Source organism: Phoxinus phoxinus, assembly GCF_949152265.1.
Source record: "Phoxinus phoxinus genome assembly, chromosome: 19".
Classification (NCBI taxonomy): domain Eukaryota; kingdom Metazoa; phylum Chordata; class Actinopteri; order Cypriniformes; family Leuciscidae; genus Phoxinus; species Phoxinus phoxinus.
Window position 1 is genome coordinate 31,828,787 of NC_136894.1, and position 20,089 is coordinate 31,848,875.

A 20,089-nucleotide genomic window follows, 5' to 3' on the forward strand; every position below is an offset into this window, starting at 1 on the left:
GGGAGAAGCGGTTCCGGGTGGAGATCTCGAAGACCGGGAGGGGCGGAGAGGTCCTTGCTCTGGTCCTGGCTCGTGTCTTCCGCTGTGGCATCATCCAGGGTCCATGGTGCTGTGTCGGTGCCGGGGTGAATGAGGGCAGGGATGCTCGGGTCCTGTGCAGAGAAATACACGGAGTAGAGGAGGCCGGAGTCGAAAAGTTACTAACCACTGACTTGTGAGCATCGGCGCGTGATGCTTCAAGCGCTGATCGTCGGTCTCGCAGCTCGGCCTGCCTCCCCAGCAGATCACGGATCTGCTTCTCCACGGACTCCAGCTCCAACCGCACCGAATGCAGCTCAAACGTGTCCTCATCTGCACTCAGAGGTAGACACATATCCGATGTATTCGCCATTATGACAGATGAACAATAAATTAGCAGTGATGCTACCAATATCACTACTAATTTAGGACTGAAATCATGGATAGAACCCGTATCCTTCCAGTGATTCGAGTGTAAATAAGACGGTCGATAGGCGAGACCACGCGTGCAAATGCTAGCGGGCTAACGTTAGAGATAGTAACGGAAGTTCGGAAAGTTGGATATAACCAGCGATATCAAAGCAATCCGATTGTTTGTTTTTTTATAGAGAGTAGTATCGGAGATATGTTCACACGCTGGAAAAGTAGAGAAAAATAGAGAAATGGAGATTCGACTGATCTCCAAACACAAACAAAGTGATTCGAAACACAAAAATGTGTAAAGAAGAAAATCAAGGATTTATGAATCAATTTGACGGAGCTCCAAACACAAACAAAGCGATTCGAACACAAACACAAACTAACAGTTAAGCGATTCGAAACACAAACACAAACAAAGCGATTCGAACACAACACAAACTAACAGTTAAGCGATTCGAAACACAAACACAAACAAAGCGATTCGAAACACAAACTAACAGTTAAGCGATTCGAAACACAAACACAAACAAAGCGATTCGAAACACAAACTAACAGTTAAGCGATTCGAAACACAACACAACAAAGCGATTCGAAACACAGCACAAACTAACAGTTAAGCGATTCGAAACACAAACACAAACAAAGCGATTCGAAACACAAACTAACAGTTAAGCGATTCGAAACACAAACACAAACAAAGCGATTCGAAACACAAACTAACAGTTAAGCGATTCGAAACACAACACAACAAAGCGATTCGAACACAACACAAACTAACAGTTAAGCGATTCGAAACACAAACACAAACAAAGCGATTCGAAACACAACACAAACAAAGCGATTCGAACACAACACAAACTAACAGTTAAGCGATTCGAAACACAACACAACAAAGCGATTCGAACACAACACAAACTAACAGTTAAGCGATTCGAAACACAAACACAAACAAAGCGATTCGAAACACAAACTAACAGTTAAGCGATTCGAAACACAAACACAAACAAAGCGATTCGAAACACAAACTAACAGTTAAGCGATTCGAAACACAACACAACAAAGCGATTCGAACACAACACAAACTAACAGTTAAGCGATTCGAAACACAAACACAAACAAAGCGATTCGAAACACAACACAAACAAAGCGATTCGAAACACAAACTAACAGTTAAGCGATTCGAAACACAACACAACAAAGCGATTCGAAACACAGCACAAACTAACAGTTAAGCGATTCGAAACACAGCACAAACTAACAGTTAAGCGATTCGAAACACAAACACAAACAAGCGATTCGAAACACAAACTCCAAACACAACCAAAGCGGTTCGAAACACAGATACAAACTTCAAACACAAACAAGCGATTCGAAGCACAAGCACAAGCACAAACACAAACTCCAACACAAACAGAGCGATTTCAGTGATTCGAGTGTAAATAAGACGGTCGATAGGCGAGGCCACGCGTGCAATGCTAGCGGGCTATCGTTAGAGATAGTAACGGAAGTTCGGAAAGTTGGATATAACTAGAGATATCAAAGCAATCCGATTGTTTTTTATAGAGAGTAGTATCGGAGATATGTTCACACGCTGGAAAAATAGAAAATGCTCGTTTCTAAATGAGTGTAAAGAACAAAATCAACGATTTATGAATCAAGTCGACGGAGCTTCAAACACAAACACAGCGCTCACTCGCGACGCATGCGCAGGATCTTTGAATACTCTACTTTTGATATACAGATCCAAGATGTTATGTTCTTCTTTTAGCACTTAAAGGTGCTATGTGTAGTTTTTCTACTAAAATGAATCCATTTTTTATTGCCTGTGTGTGAAGGGGTTGTAATCTCACATTAAAATGATCCTTGGCGGGTTTTGCTATTACCTCTGAAAACAAGTATTCCTATTTATGTGATGCTCCGGGTCGGATTTGCCGCGAAATCCAGTGGCGTGACTGAGACCTGCACGCGCTGCCGAGCCTCTCGCCTCTCGCCTCGTCTACTGACTGCACTCAACAGCGACGACACTGCAACTTAATGACATGAAGTCTGCTAATACTATCTGACATGACTCCACATAATAATAAAAAATAATAAAAAGCACGCGCATCAGCACTCGCTTGTAAACGTATTGGATGCAATCTGAAACATCATAGCTAGATGCCGCTGAAAACTACACATACTGTCACCTTTAATATTCATGAGATAAAAACACATTAATAACCGCCTACCCTCAAACCTGTCATTATTTAAAAAAAATTGCAAACACATAATCATAATTTTTTTTTAATGATAACTGTTATTTATTAGTCTCTGTCATAACTGAGCTGTTTATGAACTATAGATCACCAAACAGGTTTGGCAACTTTAGCTGTCAGAAGTGAAAGTATTTTCAGAGTTTTACTGTGTGCCATTTTACACCTGGGCATAAACCGATCGTTTAAGTCAGAAAACTTGAGCATCAAAGTGTTTAATATTTCTAGTTCCTCTGCAGGAATATACAGTTTGAGACGGGAAACACGGTCATGTTGGGAAACTGCGGTAAACTACAGTAACTCACGGTGAGTGAGCTTTCGTCAGGTGAGCTGCTTTTGACTCACTTCCTCATTCAAATATAGTAACCATGAACTCCTTTGTATTATTTTTGTAAAAACCTAAACATCAAGTACTTAATGAAACATGAATTTCTTGAAATTATTATCATATTGAATTATCTTTGGTGGACACGTGCCCTTTTCTTAATTACACTGTTTAATTATCGGTATATAAATGATTATATAAATTATAAAAGCCACAACAACAACAGCAAAACATAGTTAACCTTAAATTTGGTGTAGTTTACATTACATGAATTACCCCAAAATATTGTTGTAACTTGTTTTACTTTAACTTTTTAATTTTTGCTTAGTGTCTCAAACTTTGAAATCATTTATATAATTTCTGTCTAAATAAATACCCGTAAATTTACAACTACCAGTGTAGCATCAGGTAAAGTGCGCTGTAACGATAGAAATACAAAACATTGACATGCATTTATTTTGTTCATCAAATTTACTTGAGGGATTTAATAAAAATCTGTATTTACAAAAAAAACTGACATACATTTCACATATTCAACTAATTTAAAATTATGTTATTGAAACTGAAAAATGCAAATTAATAGGGAACATGTTTTTATTTGTAAACGAGTTTGAAAAAGTAAGTTACAGCATAAACTTCAAGTAAAATGCAAATTAAATTTTAATTCTGACTCATCAGTGTAACCGAGCAGCTTCATTAAGACTGAATGAATCATGGACGACACACACACATTCAGAGATGGAGATTTTGCTCAGGGATGCAGGTACTTCAATCTTCATATGATCTTAATGTTATGTATATCACACATCAGCATGTATGGGTGTTAGCCAGGGTTGTTAAGGTGATCTGAGTGGTTTTCTCATATTCATGTGCTGATATTTACTGTAATTATGAGCCTGAGGGTCTCTGTACACAGAGTAACATTATCCTTGTTCAATTTGTGCAATGTCAAGAACACTTTTCAACATTTCTAAAGCTTCTCTTAGACAAGATTATCTGCGTAAGGTTTATATACATGTTATATAATACATGTCTCTGCTGTATTAATGATAATTCCACAGAGAGAGATCAAACTCACCAGAGTCCAGCTGTGTGTCCATGAAGAGTGAAGCGTCTATAATGGAGCCAATAAATTTCAAGGGAAGACACACATCAACTGGTCTGAGGTATAACGGATGATGGATGGATGGATACATAAAGGATAAATAGATAGATAGATAGATAGATAGATAGATAGATAGATAGATAGATAGGTTTCTCTTTATGTAATATCTAAGATATAAATTCCTATTTCTATTCTAATGTCTCTGCTGTATTAATGTTAATTCCACAGAGAGAGATCAATCTCACCAGAGTCCAGCTGTGTGTCCATGAAGAGTGAAGCGTCTATAACGGAGCCAATAAAATTCAAGGGAAGACACACATCAACTGATCTGAGGTACAACATGGATGGATGGATGCATACATACATAAAGGATAAATTGATAGATAGATAGATAGATAGATAGATAGATAGATAGATAGATAGATGATGGATGGATAGATAGATTGTGTAGGTGTGCTCACAAGAAACGCAGGAAAGCCCTAGACATTAGCTTGCGATGTCGACTCAAGGATGTGAGAGCCCGGAGTGGCATGAACATCCAAACTATAAACTCTTATGAATGTGTGCAGAGAGGACCAGCCTGCCACATCACAAACAAACTGCAAGAGGGAGCAGAGGAGGCGACCCCTCTGGTGGAGTTAGCCCTTAGACCCGTTGGCGAAGCTTGGCCGCGCGCCTCATACGCAAGAGCAATAGCATCCCTGACCCAATGTGACATGGTCTGTTTAGTGGCGGCAGCACCCCTGTTGCTGCCCCCATAACAAACGAACAGTTGCTCTGACTTACGTCACTGGCTAGTGCGGTGGACGTAGGCCTGAAGAGCACGGACTGGACACAGCCTGTGAGATCTCTCCTGCTCCGGCGTTGTGAACGGTGGATGGCAGAAGGCCTCTAGAGTGACCGGATGTACAGCCGAGAATGGTACCTTAGGCAGGTAATCAGGATGAGGATGCAAAATCACTTTTACCATTCCTGGGGCAAAGTCTTAGCAGGATGGCGATATTGACAGAGCCTGCATGACCCTGATTCTTTTTAGAGAGGTTATAGCCATAAGAAAAAACATCTTTAGGGTCAGAAGTTTAACAGACGCTGACTCTAGAGGTTCAAAGGGGGTCTCGACCAGACCCTCGAGGACTATTGCTAAGTCCCAAGAAGGGATCTTGGTTCTGACGGGAGGCCTCAGTCTCTGGCCCCACGAATGAAGCGAGTGAGCAAAGGATGTCTCCCGAGTGGCACCCCATCAACCAAGGCGTGGCAAGCCGAAAGAGTGGCCACATAAACCTTGAGAGTGGCGGGGAATGTTCCTGTTGATAATTTTTCCTGCAGGAAATCCAGAACTGAAGCAATCTGGCAGTTGACCGGATCTGCATTATGTACAACACACCACCTTTCAAAAACACTGATATGATATCTATCATATAAATTCTTATTTCTATTCTGTTATCTCTATTCTAATATCTCTGCTATTACTCCAGGAAATATCATTCTACACTAGAGAGGATCATTTTGTGATTTTGAGATCATTTACATTTATTTTGTAGAATTAGTTCATTATTTTTTTCCTTTAATTTGACATGTACCTGAAGTGATTACAAATTAAATAACAAAATAAAAATTGAGAATTCAATCATAATCTATATCAATGCTCATGGACCGCACTAATAGCTTGTGCAACTGGCCAAATAACAGCCGTGCTCATCTTCATAACAACAGCACTGTTATTTGCATGATATTGTGTAATTATTTGATTGACTATTGTTCATTTATTTTATTACTAATTCTATGTCTTTATTTCATGTTGTAATCTGTTATTTTCCAAAGCACATGTAAATCAAATCTGCTGAAGAAGTTTCAGTGTCTGTATGAAGGAACAGCAAAGCGGGGAAACCCAACACTCCTGAATGAGATCTACACAGAGCTCTACATCACAGAGAGTGAAAGTGGAGAGATCAATAATGAGCATGAGGTGAGACAGATTGAGACACAATCCAGGAGAGCAGAAACAGAGGACACACCGATCAAATGCAGTGACATCTTTAGACCTTTACCTGGACAAGACAAACCCATCAGAACTGTGCTGACAAAGGGAGTCGCTGGCATTGGGAAAACAGTCTCTGTGCAGAAGTTCATTGTGGACTGGGCTGAAGGAAAAGAGAATCAGGACGTCCAGCTCATATTTCCACTTCCTTTCAGAGAGATCAACTTGATGAAGGACAACACACTCAGTCTTTCAGATCTTCTTCATCGCTTTTTCCCTGAAACCAAAGAAATGGAAATATTCAGTGATGAATATAAAGTGTTGTTCATCTTTGATGGTCTGGATGAGTCTCGTCTGTCTCTGAACTTTAAGAGCAAAGTGAAACTGTGTAATATATCTGAATCCGCCTCAGTGGACGAGCTGCTGGTGAACCTCATTGAGGGGAATCTGCTTCCCTCGTCTCTCATCTGGATCACCTCCAGACCAGCAGCAGCGGATCTCGTCCCCGCGGAGTGTGTCCATCGAGTGACAGAGGTACGAGGCTTCAATGAGCCACAGAAGGAGGAATACTTCAGGAAGAGAATCAGTGATCAGAGTCTGGCCAACACAATCATCACACACCTGAAGTCCTCGAGGAGCCTCCACATCATGTGCCACATCCCCGTGTTCTGCTGGATCTCAGCCACTGTTCTAGAGGAGATGTTGAGTGAAGCCGAGAGAGGAGAGATTCCCAAGTCTCTCACTCAGATGTACACACGCTTCCTGATCATTCAGACCAACATCAAACATGAGAAGGACTATGAGAAGAAAGTGAAAGATGAAGAGATGATTCTCAAACTGGGGAAACTGGCTTTCCAGCAGCTTGTGAAAGGCAACCTGATCTTCTATGAGGAAGACCTGAGCGAGTGTGGCATTGATGTGACAGAAGCATCAGTGTACTCAGGATTGTGCACTCAGATCTTCAGAGAGGAGTTGGGCTTGTGTCAGGGTAAAGTCTTCTGCTTTGTTCATCTGAGCATCCAGGAACATCTAGCAGCTCTATATGTGCATCTCTCCTGTACAAACAACTGTATAAATGCATATTGGAAGGGATATAATCCATTATCAGGTCTGCATCAGAGAGCTGTGGATGAGGCTTTACAGAGTAAGAATGGACATCTGGACCTTTTCCTGCGTTTCCTTCTGGGTTTCTCATTGGAGTCCAATCAGACTCTCTTACGAGAACTACTGACACAGACTGGAAGCTGCTCCTACAACAAAGAGGAAACAGTTCAGCTCATCAAACTGAAGATCAGGAAGAATCGCTCTCCAGAGAGATCCATCAATCTGTTCCACTGTCTGAATGAACTGGGTGAGGATTCACTTAAGCAGGAGATCCAAGATTATCTGACATCTGGAAAAATAGGAGAAACCAAACTCTCCTCTTCACAGTGGTCAGCTCTGGTTTATGTGTTGCTGACATCAGAGCAGAAGATGGATGTTTTTGATCTGAGAAAGTTTATTGGAGCACAAAATACAGCAGATGAAGTTCTTCAGAAGCTGCTGCCTGTGGTTAAAGAATCCAGATCAGTTCAGTAAGTCTGACAACAATCATTACACTGATAAAACATGATCTTATTTATGAGTTTAGCATGTGCTTTCTTCCAATACTGTCAAATGAGAAATTCATACATATATTAGGTAACCTTTTACAATAACAGTACATGAATAATCATGTACTAATGCCTGAATTAATAGTTACTTCAACATGAACTCATGATTAGTGAAGATATGAACTAATAATAAACCAGTGAAGAGCTATCCTTAACTATGACCGGAGTCATAAGGATTCATACATGAATAACAGAAGCATTAACTACATGTTAGTACATGTTTGATAAGTAATGCATTAATTAACATATAGGGGTAAACTAAACCAATCAGGATCCATACGAAGGAATAAGAAATAGTTTTACTTTAAATTATGACAATAATAAATTGTTTACATTTATTTTAAAGTATTGACATCAGCAGCTTCACCATAAACATTACTGAAATCTGTTTTGTAATAATCAGTTTCTCAGGAATCGGTTCCCAAATAATAGCTTTAGTCAAGTCACTTTATTTATATAGCGCTTTTTACAACACAGATTGATCTCCATCCTGAAAACGCCACGCCGATATTGATCCTTGTTTTATTTCTCTTATTAGAATACATTACACATCAAACGAAAATATGGAAATTATGATAATATCACTAAATATTATTTACTTTACCAAACAAAACAGTGAGAATCAAGAAGGTAATTAATTCATGTTTTTTTTTATTGATGTTGTGAATTGTAAGTACAGTTTGTATAATAGTGCAAGCTATCATGAAATCAGTAACACTTTAACACTTTTCATTAGTTCAATTTGTTAACATGAACTAATAATTTACAGCATTTATTAATCTTAGTTAATATTAATTTCAGTATTTACTAAAAAATAATTAAAATCATAAGTTGTATTTGTTAACATTAGTTAATGCACTGACTGACATAACATGAACAAACAATTAACAGTTGTATTATTATTAACTAAGATTAACAAATACAGTAACAAATGTGTTGCTCTTGGTTAGTTCATGTTAGTTAATACATGAATAATAAACAAATTAATCTTATTGTAAAGTGTTACTATGAAATCAAAGATATAAATTCCTTACAAATGTAGAGTTGGACATGGACTTAAGATTTCACTTCACTAGGGGCCGGTTTCGCAGATTAAGTCAGGATTAGGCCTTAGTTCAATTAGGGTATTTAAGTAGCTTTTATAAACATGCCATAGATAAAAAAACATTTACTGGTGTGCATCTTGAGACAAAACAAAGGCTCTGACATATTTTAAGAAATTTCAGTGCAAGTTTCTTTCAGTGAAAACTTAAATTCACATCCTGGCCAATATTGTCCTACAAACAATGTTCATATGAAGGCTATTAAAACAAACATAGTGAATAACCAAATCACATTACATTCTAACATTGTAACATTACAATCTAAAAACAAACTATTGCTTTTTAAAGTAGTTAAATTCACTAAACTTAAAATAAAAATAAATAAAAACAAAACTGCTGCCATAAAAAAACACTTGTAGGTTTGAAATTCTACATATATCATTTATGTTCACCAACAACAACAACAAAAACAAATATTCAAAAACAAATATATTTAGCAATAAGATATGTATATTTTAGTCAGAACTATAGCGCTCCTATTCTATTGCTCCGTCTGTGTGGCGCGCATGCACGCGGTGGCGCTCGTTCATGTACATGTAAGTTTAGCTTTCAGACGGCCCGTCCACTCCTGACAGAAAAATATTTGCTTGATTTTCTAACATTTACAAATGGAGAATATGTCCGTGAAATGTAAGTTATGCACCGATAAATATATTGGGTGTCACTACAGTTTAAAGAGAATTAATAGAGGTGTATTTGTTCCCACCAATCGCTGCACAAGTGAAGGTTACGTATGATGACGAAGGCACGTTAGTGCGAGCCCTCCCGGAACACATAGAGAATGCATCGCAGCGCCTGCAGTTCGGGAAAAAAAATAATGTGTATGGAAGTCAGTGATGCGCGGGTCAACGTATAAACCACCCGCACCCGACCGACGTTTTCAACTAACCCGCCCGCAACTCGGCCCGCAAAAAAAAATAAAAAATAAATTGTACCAGCCCATCGTAGTGTCATTGGGCCATAGACGTAGGAACTAGGCCCGACCGACCGCGACCCGAATATCATTAAAAATATTTTCTGATGACTCGTAACCGCGGGTGACCGCAGGCATCACTGATGGAAGTCTATGGGAACACAGGGCGATTAACCCAAAAAGAGGCGGTGCTCCACAGACCGTGACTGGACGCTGATTGGACTATATCCAGCGGCAGAACAACAGTGACGGCTAGAGTAACTCTGTGGTTAATGTGAGGGATTGAACAAGTCCGTCCCTTTCACACTTTGGTGGTGCGTCGCACAATCGCCCTAATGAAGAAACCGCCCCTGACTACAACTGGTCATTTCCAATTAAGCCTACAACAAACATCAACAATCAAAACAAGAGCTGTACAATAATGCAACAACCTAATATTTGGTGGTGTTGAAACGGCATGTTATAAAGTAATAATTGTATTATTAAATAAATAAAAAAATTTGGTTAATGCTGTTTAAACAAAACGATCATATACAAGTTATAGTCTACAGTATACACACATATAGACTATTATTTGTAAAACAGTAAACTATTATATATCTATGTTTGTAGGCTATAGGCCATAGCAAGTGTTATTAGCTTGGGGAAATACATCTACCCCCGGTTTCACAGACAAGCCTTAAGTTAGTCCCAGACTAAACTGCATGTTTGAGCTGTTTTCTATTCAAATAGAAAAAATAATTAAATAATGAAATTTTACCATATATTGTTTTTTTACAAATGTTTTTTACCTGCATTATGGCATGCTTTAAATGCTGAATTTTCCATGTTAAGCAATAATGATACATTATTATCATTGTTAAATGGTTATTACATTCAGCCCTGTTAGTTCAGTTTGTTTGCACCCCTTTTTAGCACCAGCCGCCACTGGTTGTAGTATTTCATCCTTACCGTAAATTGACATTAGCCTCACTTACGTTTCAAAATACAGCAATTGCTGCTGTTTTGCAAAATGTCCATTTGCGCACCTCGCAGTCATTTCACGAACGACTTTAAAATGCGACTTTTTTTTTTTTGCCACGGCAGTAATAGGCATTCTGATTGACTACCAACTGTACATGCAAACATGTCTTTTAATTATTCATTTGGTTTACCAAAGCGCTCAACATTTATTAGATTAAAATGCCCTACATACTGTAGTTCCAGGAAGAAAAGTAGCTGTGAGTAAACTTAAATGAACAATAAAAATCAGAAAATGGTTTAGATCAAATTAAATTTATTAGCGGTAGTTATTAGTCTAATTTTTCACATTTGATTAGACTGATCTACAAATTAATGACTAAATAATAATGTGCCATTTAAATTATTTGTCACAAAGCTGCAGATGAGGATATTACATTTTAAATTATGACAGTATTAAATCACATTTAATTGAATTCAAATTCAGATTACTTATTTATTCTTACGGAGCCTGTTTGATTTAGTTTACATTATATGTTAATTAGTGCATTAATGATCAAACATGTTCTAACATGTAGTTAATGCTTCTGTTATTCATGTATGAATCCTTATGACTCCTGTCGTAGTTAAGGATAGCTCTACATTGGTTCATTAGTTCATATCTTCACTAATCATGAGTTCATGTTGAAGTAACTATTAATTCAGGTATTATTACATGATTATTCATGTACTGTTATTGTAACGGTTACCTTCTTATTTATATCAGTGTTTCCTGAACTGAGAGACTGAAGAGTGTCATTGTTCTCTACAGGTTGTGGTATTGTGGTGTTACAGAAGAAGGTTGTGCTGCTCTGACTTCAGCTCTGATATCAAACCCCTCACATCTGATAGAACTGGATCTGTCTGAGAATAAAGTAGGAGATTCAGGAGTCAAGCAGCTTTCTGATCTACTGAAGGATCCTCACTGTAAACTGGAGATACTGTGGTAAGAATGTATAAAATATCCCAACATAGTCCTCTACTTTAATGGTAAATAATGATTGCCATACAAAAAAAAAATCTACTGTGAAATTACTGATGGGAATGTTGCTTTTATTTTCATTAGATTCTTTCCAATGTGTGTGACATCATTTTACAATATTAATGATTAAACATGACTGGATGATGTAAAGATGTGACAGCCGTGTTCATTTACAGAAATGTTGATGATTTTTGGGCACTTGCATAAAAAAAAAATATTCGGTTACATTTTATTTTAAGGTGTCATTGTTACAGTGTAATTATATATTTAAGTACTGAGTAATATTAAGCAACTACATGTACTTACTATAGGGTTAGGGTAGGATCAGGATTGGGTTGAGGGTTAGTTGCATGTAATTATGCATAATTTACTGTTAGTACTATGGTAAGTTAATGTAACATATGTAACAAGAACACTGTTAAATAAAGTGTTATCAAATATTCTTGCAATTATTTATGATATGGAAACTAACCCGCTCAAGCAGTTTGTAGAAGCGGGTCTGAACCTTAGACTGGAGCTGTTAATGGTGCCGTGGATTTAGTGTCTGACTGTGAAGTTCTGCTGGTCTGAGCTGTAGATCCTGAACTGAGAGACTGAAGAGTGTCATTGTTCTCTACAGGTTGAGTTATTGTGGTGTTACAGAAGAAGGTTGTGCTGCTCTGGCTTCAGCTCTGAGATCAAACCCCTCACACCTGAGAGAACTGGATCTGTCTGTGAATAAAGTAGGAGATTCTGGAGTCAAGCTGCTCTCTGATCTACTGCAGGATCCTCACTGTAAACTGGAGATACTGGGGTAAGATTGGATAAAATGTCTAATATGGTAAATAGTGATTGTGTTACGGTCACGGATCTGCCAGGCTCTCACACCAGCCAATCACAGCGCACTCCCTCACCTATGTGCTAATCACACACACACCTCATTATCACCCTCATCACTGACACTATTTAGACACACACTTCTCCACAGTTCACTGTCTGGTCTCGTTTGTATGAAGAGGACTACTTACCCTGCCTTAGCGACTACTACCTGATATCTCCAGCGGCCCTTCTCCAGTCTCGTCTCCATTCTCCTCCGTGTCTCCAAGTCTCGTGTTGTTCAGTTCCAGCCTTCACTGCATCATCTACCAGTCACACACCGTCAGAAGAAACACACTATTCACTGCCAGCATCTCGCTCTCCAAAGTATCATTGCACTTTCTACCAGTGTTCAGTTCATCCGCTCAGCTGTGTTCTCAATAAACTGCCTATTAACTTCAATCTCCTTCTCTTGAGTCTGATAACGTGACAGATCGCCATACACAAGATCTACTGTGAAATTACTAATGAGAATGTTGCTTTTATTTTCATTAGATTCTTTCCAATGTGTCTGACATAATTTTACAACATTAATGATTAAACATGACTGGATGATGTAAAGATGTGACAGCCGTGTTCATTTACAGATATGTTGATGATTTTTGGGTACTTGCATAAAAAAAAAAAAATTCGGTTACACTTTATTTTAAGGTGTCATTATTAAAGTGTAATTATATATTTAAGTACTGAGTAATATTAAGCAACTACATGTACTCACTATAGGGTTAGGGTAGGATTAGGGTGGTTGAGGGTTAGTTACATGTAATTATGCATAATTTACTGTTATTACTATGGTAAGTTCATGTAACATATGTAACAAGGACACTGTAAAATAAAGTGTTATCGAATATTCTTTCAATTTTTATGATATGGAAACTAACCCCCTCATATTATTTATATCAGTGTTTCCTGAACTGAGAGACTGAAGAGTGTCATTGTTCTCTACAGGTTGAGTTATTGTGGTGTTACAGAAGAAGGTTGTGCTGCTCTGGCTTCAGCTCTGAGATCAAACCCCTCACACCTGAGAAAACTGGATCTGACTGGGAATAATCTAAGATACTCAGATGTGAAGCCGCTCTCTGATCTGAAGGAGGATCCACATTATAAACTGGAGACGCTTCTGTGAGTAGTGATGATTAAAACTGTTCATATTTTAATTGAAAGTTAATTTAGTTTCTTCTTAGTTTACTTTCCTTGTGATAGAGAATTACACACTATAAACGTCTTTAATAAGAGTTTGTGCAATTAGTTTATAGCAACAATTAAATATCTTAAAGTTTCTTTTTATTTTAAACAATACAATATTTTGCTTTTATCGTTGTCTTTTTATCCCTTATTGATGTACTTTGAGAGAATGTCAATTGCAATAAAAGATAATGGTAAATATTGATCACTAGTTTCTTTATCATAAATAAAACTGAGCCAGTGACACAGAAAGAGGACAGTCATACAGCATTATAGAGAAGGGTCAAGGGTCATCATTCATGGGGACTTAGAAGCCAAATCTAAATCTGAATGTTTAAAAACAGCTTTAACAATCATGTATGACCGTGTAATATTACAATCTCTCACTTATTCATCTAAGTAGTTTCTTTTAGTTGTTCTGAAGTTGATAATGCAATAATGTCGCACACATTTGACCGTCTGTGTTTTACTTTCAGGTTTTAGATGTTACTCTGACCTTCTCTGGATCAGCTGATGGAGAATAAAGAGCCGCTACACACACACACACACACACACACACACACACGTGTTTGTGTAACTTTACAGAATGATCCAATCCTTCATCCAAAGTCAAACCAGGAAATCTTCAACCAGATGAACTGAATAATATTCTGGATGTTCAGATCTGACCTCTGACCTGTAGGCCTAACGCCTGAATCATAATCATCACTGTTTGTTCGTTGGTCAGAGGAGAACTGAGCGACTGAGTCTGGTTTCTGCCGAGGTTTTCTTCTCCATTCTGTCACTGATGGAGTTTGAGTTCCTGCCACTGTCGACTCTGGCTTGCTCAGTTGAGGACACTTAATATTCAGCAATATTATTGATATGCTGCATTGACACCATTATGTGAGAACTGAACTGAGCTGGACGATGACATCACGGTTTTCTCCAGAGCGGCTGTATATATATATAAATGAACTAAAGTAATAACTTTTTTACAGCAGAAATGAATCAACACTGAACTTAATCTGGACTATGACATTATTTTCTTCTAGATCTGCTGCAGAAACAAACTTTGTTGCATTATTTTCCGGTTATCTCTGTAAATCTGCTTTGAAAACATCTGGATTGTAAAAAGCTCTATATAAATAAATGTGACTTGACTTTTGTTTCTACAGAAGTGACATTTATACTGCAAACGCTCTACAACAAACATCTCCATATATAATATTTATCTAATTACTTAATTTGAGTAATTCATCCCACCAAACATATTCAAATGCTTTCGATCATAGTAACATTCACAATTAAATCATCTATTGCATTTTTTTTTTTTTTTAAGTAATGATACATCACCACTTTTAAATGTAAAATTTAAATCTATTTTTTACATTTGAATTCATAATCTATTTACACCTTTCAGTAATAAAATGGTTAATCATGTTTTCATTTTCATTTAGAGTTGCAGAAAATACATTCCATAATCTGTCTATTGCCAACTCCACATTAAATCTTCTGTATGAATGATTAACTGTATTATATTATAAGTCGATTCACAGTCAGAGATGAAACTCAGAGTCCAGCTGTGTGTCCATGAAGAGTGACCGTTCTGGACAAACCAGTGAAATCAACTGATCTGAGGAACAGCATTGAGACATTTTTATTAGCGTTTACAATCTCCTGCTCCAGCAATATATAACACAGAGGAGGAGTTTACCTGAGAAGGAGAAGGAAGAGTTTCCAGCTTCATTGAGACAAAATAAGGGACACACACACACACACACACACGACCCAAAAACCTGTCTTTCCCTCGACAGAGACTCTGTCGTCTGCTGGTGTTCTCCCCCCTAGAGCTAGTAGTGGTGGGCAGGTCGAGGCTTTGTGAAACACTGGAACAGTTCAAGCAAATGTGCCGTATTGTGTCGAGGCTTCGCAACATTCTGACACCCGTCTCCACGGTGACCCCTAGTGGCCACTTGCAGGTGTTGATCTGAAACAACTTTGACAACGAGCCATTTCAAAATGAGTTTCATTTTTTATTTTTAATGTGTGAAGTTTTGATGAATGATGAAATCACTTACGGCGTTGGCAGAAAGATGTTTCTTGCTCTGATTAATTACAACTCTCTCCATGTGCTCGAGTCTAAGAGGGATTGGGTAATGATGTGAACTATATTTCCTTAATTTGTGGTCACATGATTACTTTTTTTTATTGTTGCCTAGATACAGGGGGTGGCTCATTTTACCCACAGGCTTGACTTAATGATAAGGTCACTTTGGCTTTTTGTTCACCAAAGAAACAAACAAGCGTTTTTTTTTTTTCATATTTTCAGGTGTTTCAAAAATGACATGGTGAAATCATAATTCAACATTTTAGCTTCCGAACAGATTAACTGTAAATAAACGACATCATGCAATGTAATATACATTTAGTTAATTTGGTAAACCTATGAAGTAGTGAATTGTGATCGCCAATGAAAATCAACTAAAAACATAAATATCAGATGTTCACAGCCGTTTTACTGTACTTACTTACACCAAAAGAAATGGGTCTTTAAAAAAATCATATTGCACATGTGTCATACTCATAACAAATGAATCCGGATGCAGAATAAAAGAGAACGGAGACGAAGGCAGTTTTCAAATATTATATTAATTTTTATTTCAGTTTTGACAAAATACCCATAAAATCCAAAGCTCCTGCCTTAACAAAAATATGTCTTCTACAGATGTCCTCGGGTGTTTTCAGGGGAGCGAGCGAATAAAACACAGTGTAGAGTATGCGCTAACATGACTAGCTTTAAAGCCTCGCTCTCCTCCTGCTAGTGTTCGCGAGGTCATCAGAGTCGATAGCAGCGTCCGGTTCACCATCCCGCGCTTCTTAAATTAATCAACTTAAATTAGCATTCCACAAATATACAGTAACAACATGATTGTTTTCCATTAACAACAAATAAGGTAGAACTAATGTACAGATGTTGAAGCAGTTTCAAGAGCCGCCAACAAAAAGCTTGATTATAAGATGACACACACACACACACACACACACGCACAAAACAACAACGTCTTTTTGGTCCCACAGACATTAATAGTAAGAATACAAAAGCAGCTCAGCACGAGAGAAGGCAACTGAGTTTCTTCAAGCCAGTGTACATGTAGATGAAGATCTTTATCTTCTGACTCCAAAGTGCAATTGAGCGTACGAAGAGGAACCTGACGGGGAATAATCAAGAGTTTCACGTCACATGACATCAGTCATTCAGTGCAGGTCCATCAACTCACATCAATAAAATCACATCTAGCAATATTACCGTGTTTTCCGGACTCTAAGTTTTTCATAGTTTGGCTGGTCCTGCGACTTATAGTCAGGTGCGACTTCTATTTCAAAATTAATTCAAACTGACTGAGATGAACCAAGAGAAAACATTACCGTCTGCAGCCGCGAGAGGGCGCTCTAGTTAGCGGAGTTGTTCAGAAGCGACACCGAGGAAGAAGAGTTCAGTGTTGTGGAATGAGATTGGGAGCTTGGTGAACTTTGCTAACCGGTAACTTGTTGGACTCGCCGGCTAATGTTAGTTTAGCCTATTAAGCCTCAGGTATATGTTCTTTATGCTATTGTGTCGCTGAATAACTGTTAATGTGTTACGCTAACACACCGGACACTATTCAGCTGTTGTTCTGTGTGCTGTTGTGGAGCTGAATAACCTTTCCAGATTAAATGTCTGTTCTTGGTCTTGGATTTTGTGAAATAAATTTCTAAATAAATGCGACTTATAGTCCAGTGCGACTTATATATGTTTTTTCCTCTTCATGACGTATTTTATGACTGATGCGACTAATACTCCGGAGCGACTTATAGTCCAGAAAATACGGTATATGGTTATTTAGGGTTAAGAATCAAATACTTGAGGTCAGGAATCGGATACTTGTTATAAAATTAAAATGTTGATTCCCATGTGAGCATTTCAATGTGAGTTTAAAGCATTCGAGCGAGAGACTCGCTGTGTTCAGGCGTGTGTGTATCAGTGCAGCTGCCGTCTCTATAATAACTCTAATTAAAAGAGAAAATTCATCAATTCTTGACTGAATAACTTTTGTTACTATATTATTAATGTATGTTTTATTAATAAAGTGCAGTTTTATGTTACATGTGTAACAGGGTTAAAAAGAACATTTGATTTAAAGAGTATTCTGTGTGAATTTCATAAAATAAGGCATTTGGCTGTATGTATTGGTGTTAGAAGGCTCCCCTCCTGTGGCTATTAATGGTACTGCAGATATTGTATTTTGTCGCTCTTCTCTTGCCGTACCGCAGCAGATTCAAGTGTCGATGCTGTGGTCCATATGAATGTCTGCAGTCTGTCATCAGCCAATGTAAATTGTCTTCTAGTTGTTTCCAAAAAAAGATAAATTGAAGCTGAACCCCGTTTGTGAGTGTGTCCCTCCACATCCGTTACACTGGTGCCGTGTCTCCGTGGATCCCTTGATGCAGATCGACCGTGATTGCTGTGCGCAGATCCAGTTCATCGGTGGTTCGAGTCTTCATTGCTGTGAGCAGGTCAAGTTCGTCAGAAGGGTCAAGTCTTCAATGCTTTGGATGCGGACAGTATACACATACTCACACACTGTCATTGGGACTGTACATTAGTTTATTACATACACAACGCATGGACACATGGAATGTAGTTCTGATTTGACTGTCATCGCGATCAAGATATCATTTCAAGTAGTGAGCTTTCTCATAATCAATATCGTTGACATTTTTCTTATTTTATTTTTTTATTTTTCATGCACAACTTTTGATTTCATTATGGCTGAGAAATCTGAATCTGATGGTGATCTGGATGCATCATGTTATGGTAACATGGGTTTCCCTAGAGGAAGGGGTACATGGTTACTGAGTAGCGCCGAAGGTGGTATTTTCAGTGAAGACGTTAGTCGGGGGGTTGGACGACCACAGTTACATGATGACAACGGTAGGGGTATTGGGTTGAGTCAGTCCCCGGGTGGTACTCCTGTTGGTCGGGTTCCTGGTGAGGGTCCATACACCTCGACACCTGGTGTTGATAGAGTTTGCTTTTGACCACCTGACAGACATGGTGGGCCAGTTAGGTTCGCAGATTGGCGAGTCAATAGTTGCAAAACTAGTGTCTGCTGGCTTAGTTAATGCTAATGCTGATTGCCAGACCAATCCACTCAGTTACAATCAGACACCAGCACGCACAGAGCAGTGTACACATACACAAATGGTTGCACCACAAGTTACAGTGCACATGAAGTCTGAACATGACTCATTTAGGAGCGATGGCTCTGATAAGTATGGCATTGAGGAGTGGGTGGACAGGACAAAAGCTTACTTAAGAAAGCAAATGTGCCCTGTTCATGAGCAAGCCGAAGAGATAATGAGTAGACTAGCTGGAAAGGCAAGGGATGTTGTCAGAATCAGCCTTCGCAGTGATGATACGCTCAATGTCAGATGGAAGTTAATTTATGGCATTCTTATGCAGTACTTCAGTGAAGCGACCTCATGCATGCCACTCTCCCCAGAGCCAAAGAGAATCCTGTGGACTACTGGATTCGAATTAACAAAGCAGCTGATCTGGCAGATGAGGGACTGTGAAGACAAGGAAAACGTTTCGACAACATAGGAGAGGAGGTAACACGGATGCAATGTTGTTAGGTGGTGTTGGGAGTACCTTGGCCAACACGTTCGGGTGGTCATACCTTCATGCGTTGTAACGCGGATCAGGGAAGAGTTTCCTGAAGAGGGACCATACAGAGGTTTCCTTCCCCCTCACTGCATTTTTTAATATTTTTTGAACTTTTTTTATAATATAAAATAAAAATTAATTATATAAAAGCATTTTTAACTGGAGTTACACAATACACAATAATTTTTTTTTTTGTCCAGAGAAGTCCAGGTACGGCTGAGGGTCTTCCACCACATGGTGGAACTATTATTAAAATATATATCATATATTTTTTTTTTTATAAAATGTGTTTTTAGTAAGAGAACCCAGACAAATAGAAGTTATCTGTGGTAGGATTGCTCTTCAGAGCTCTCACTGTGAATTCGCCATGCTTAAATTTTGGGGAAACTATAGAGTATCGAAGATCACCAGCTGCAGTGGATGCCTGCGATCTGCCTGCATTTTCATTGTAATGCATCGCAGCAAACTGTAGTCTGAATGAAAAAAAATACATGAATCAATATTATAATGAAACAATCTCTAACATGACTTAAGATAACTATAATAAGTTACAAATGTGTTTTTACAGGTTACAACATTGTAGTGTTTTTAGTAAGCAGCACTAAATGTGTAA

General features: G+C 38.3%; 1 protein-coding gene across 1 annotated transcript in view; it reads left to right on the forward strand.

Annotated features, from left to right (window-relative positions):
* Positions 1-20,089, forward strand: part of LOC306987185 (uncharacterized protein) — a 142,491-nt gene that overhangs the window by 40,963 nt on the left and 81,439 nt on the right. Inside the window, exons 14-19 of the mRNA XM_079591256.1 lie at positions 3,752-3,778; positions 4,077-4,181; positions 4,349-4,453; positions 5,942-7,672; positions 11,538-11,711; positions 12,367-12,540. Of these exons, the coding sequence (XP_079447382.1) occupies positions 3,752-3,778; positions 4,077-4,181; positions 4,349-4,453; positions 5,942-7,672; positions 11,538-11,711; positions 12,367-12,540 (2,316 nt within the window). The remainder of the gene's footprint in view (positions 1-3,751; positions 3,779-4,076; positions 4,182-4,348; positions 4,454-5,941; positions 7,673-11,537; positions 11,712-12,366; positions 12,541-20,089) is intronic.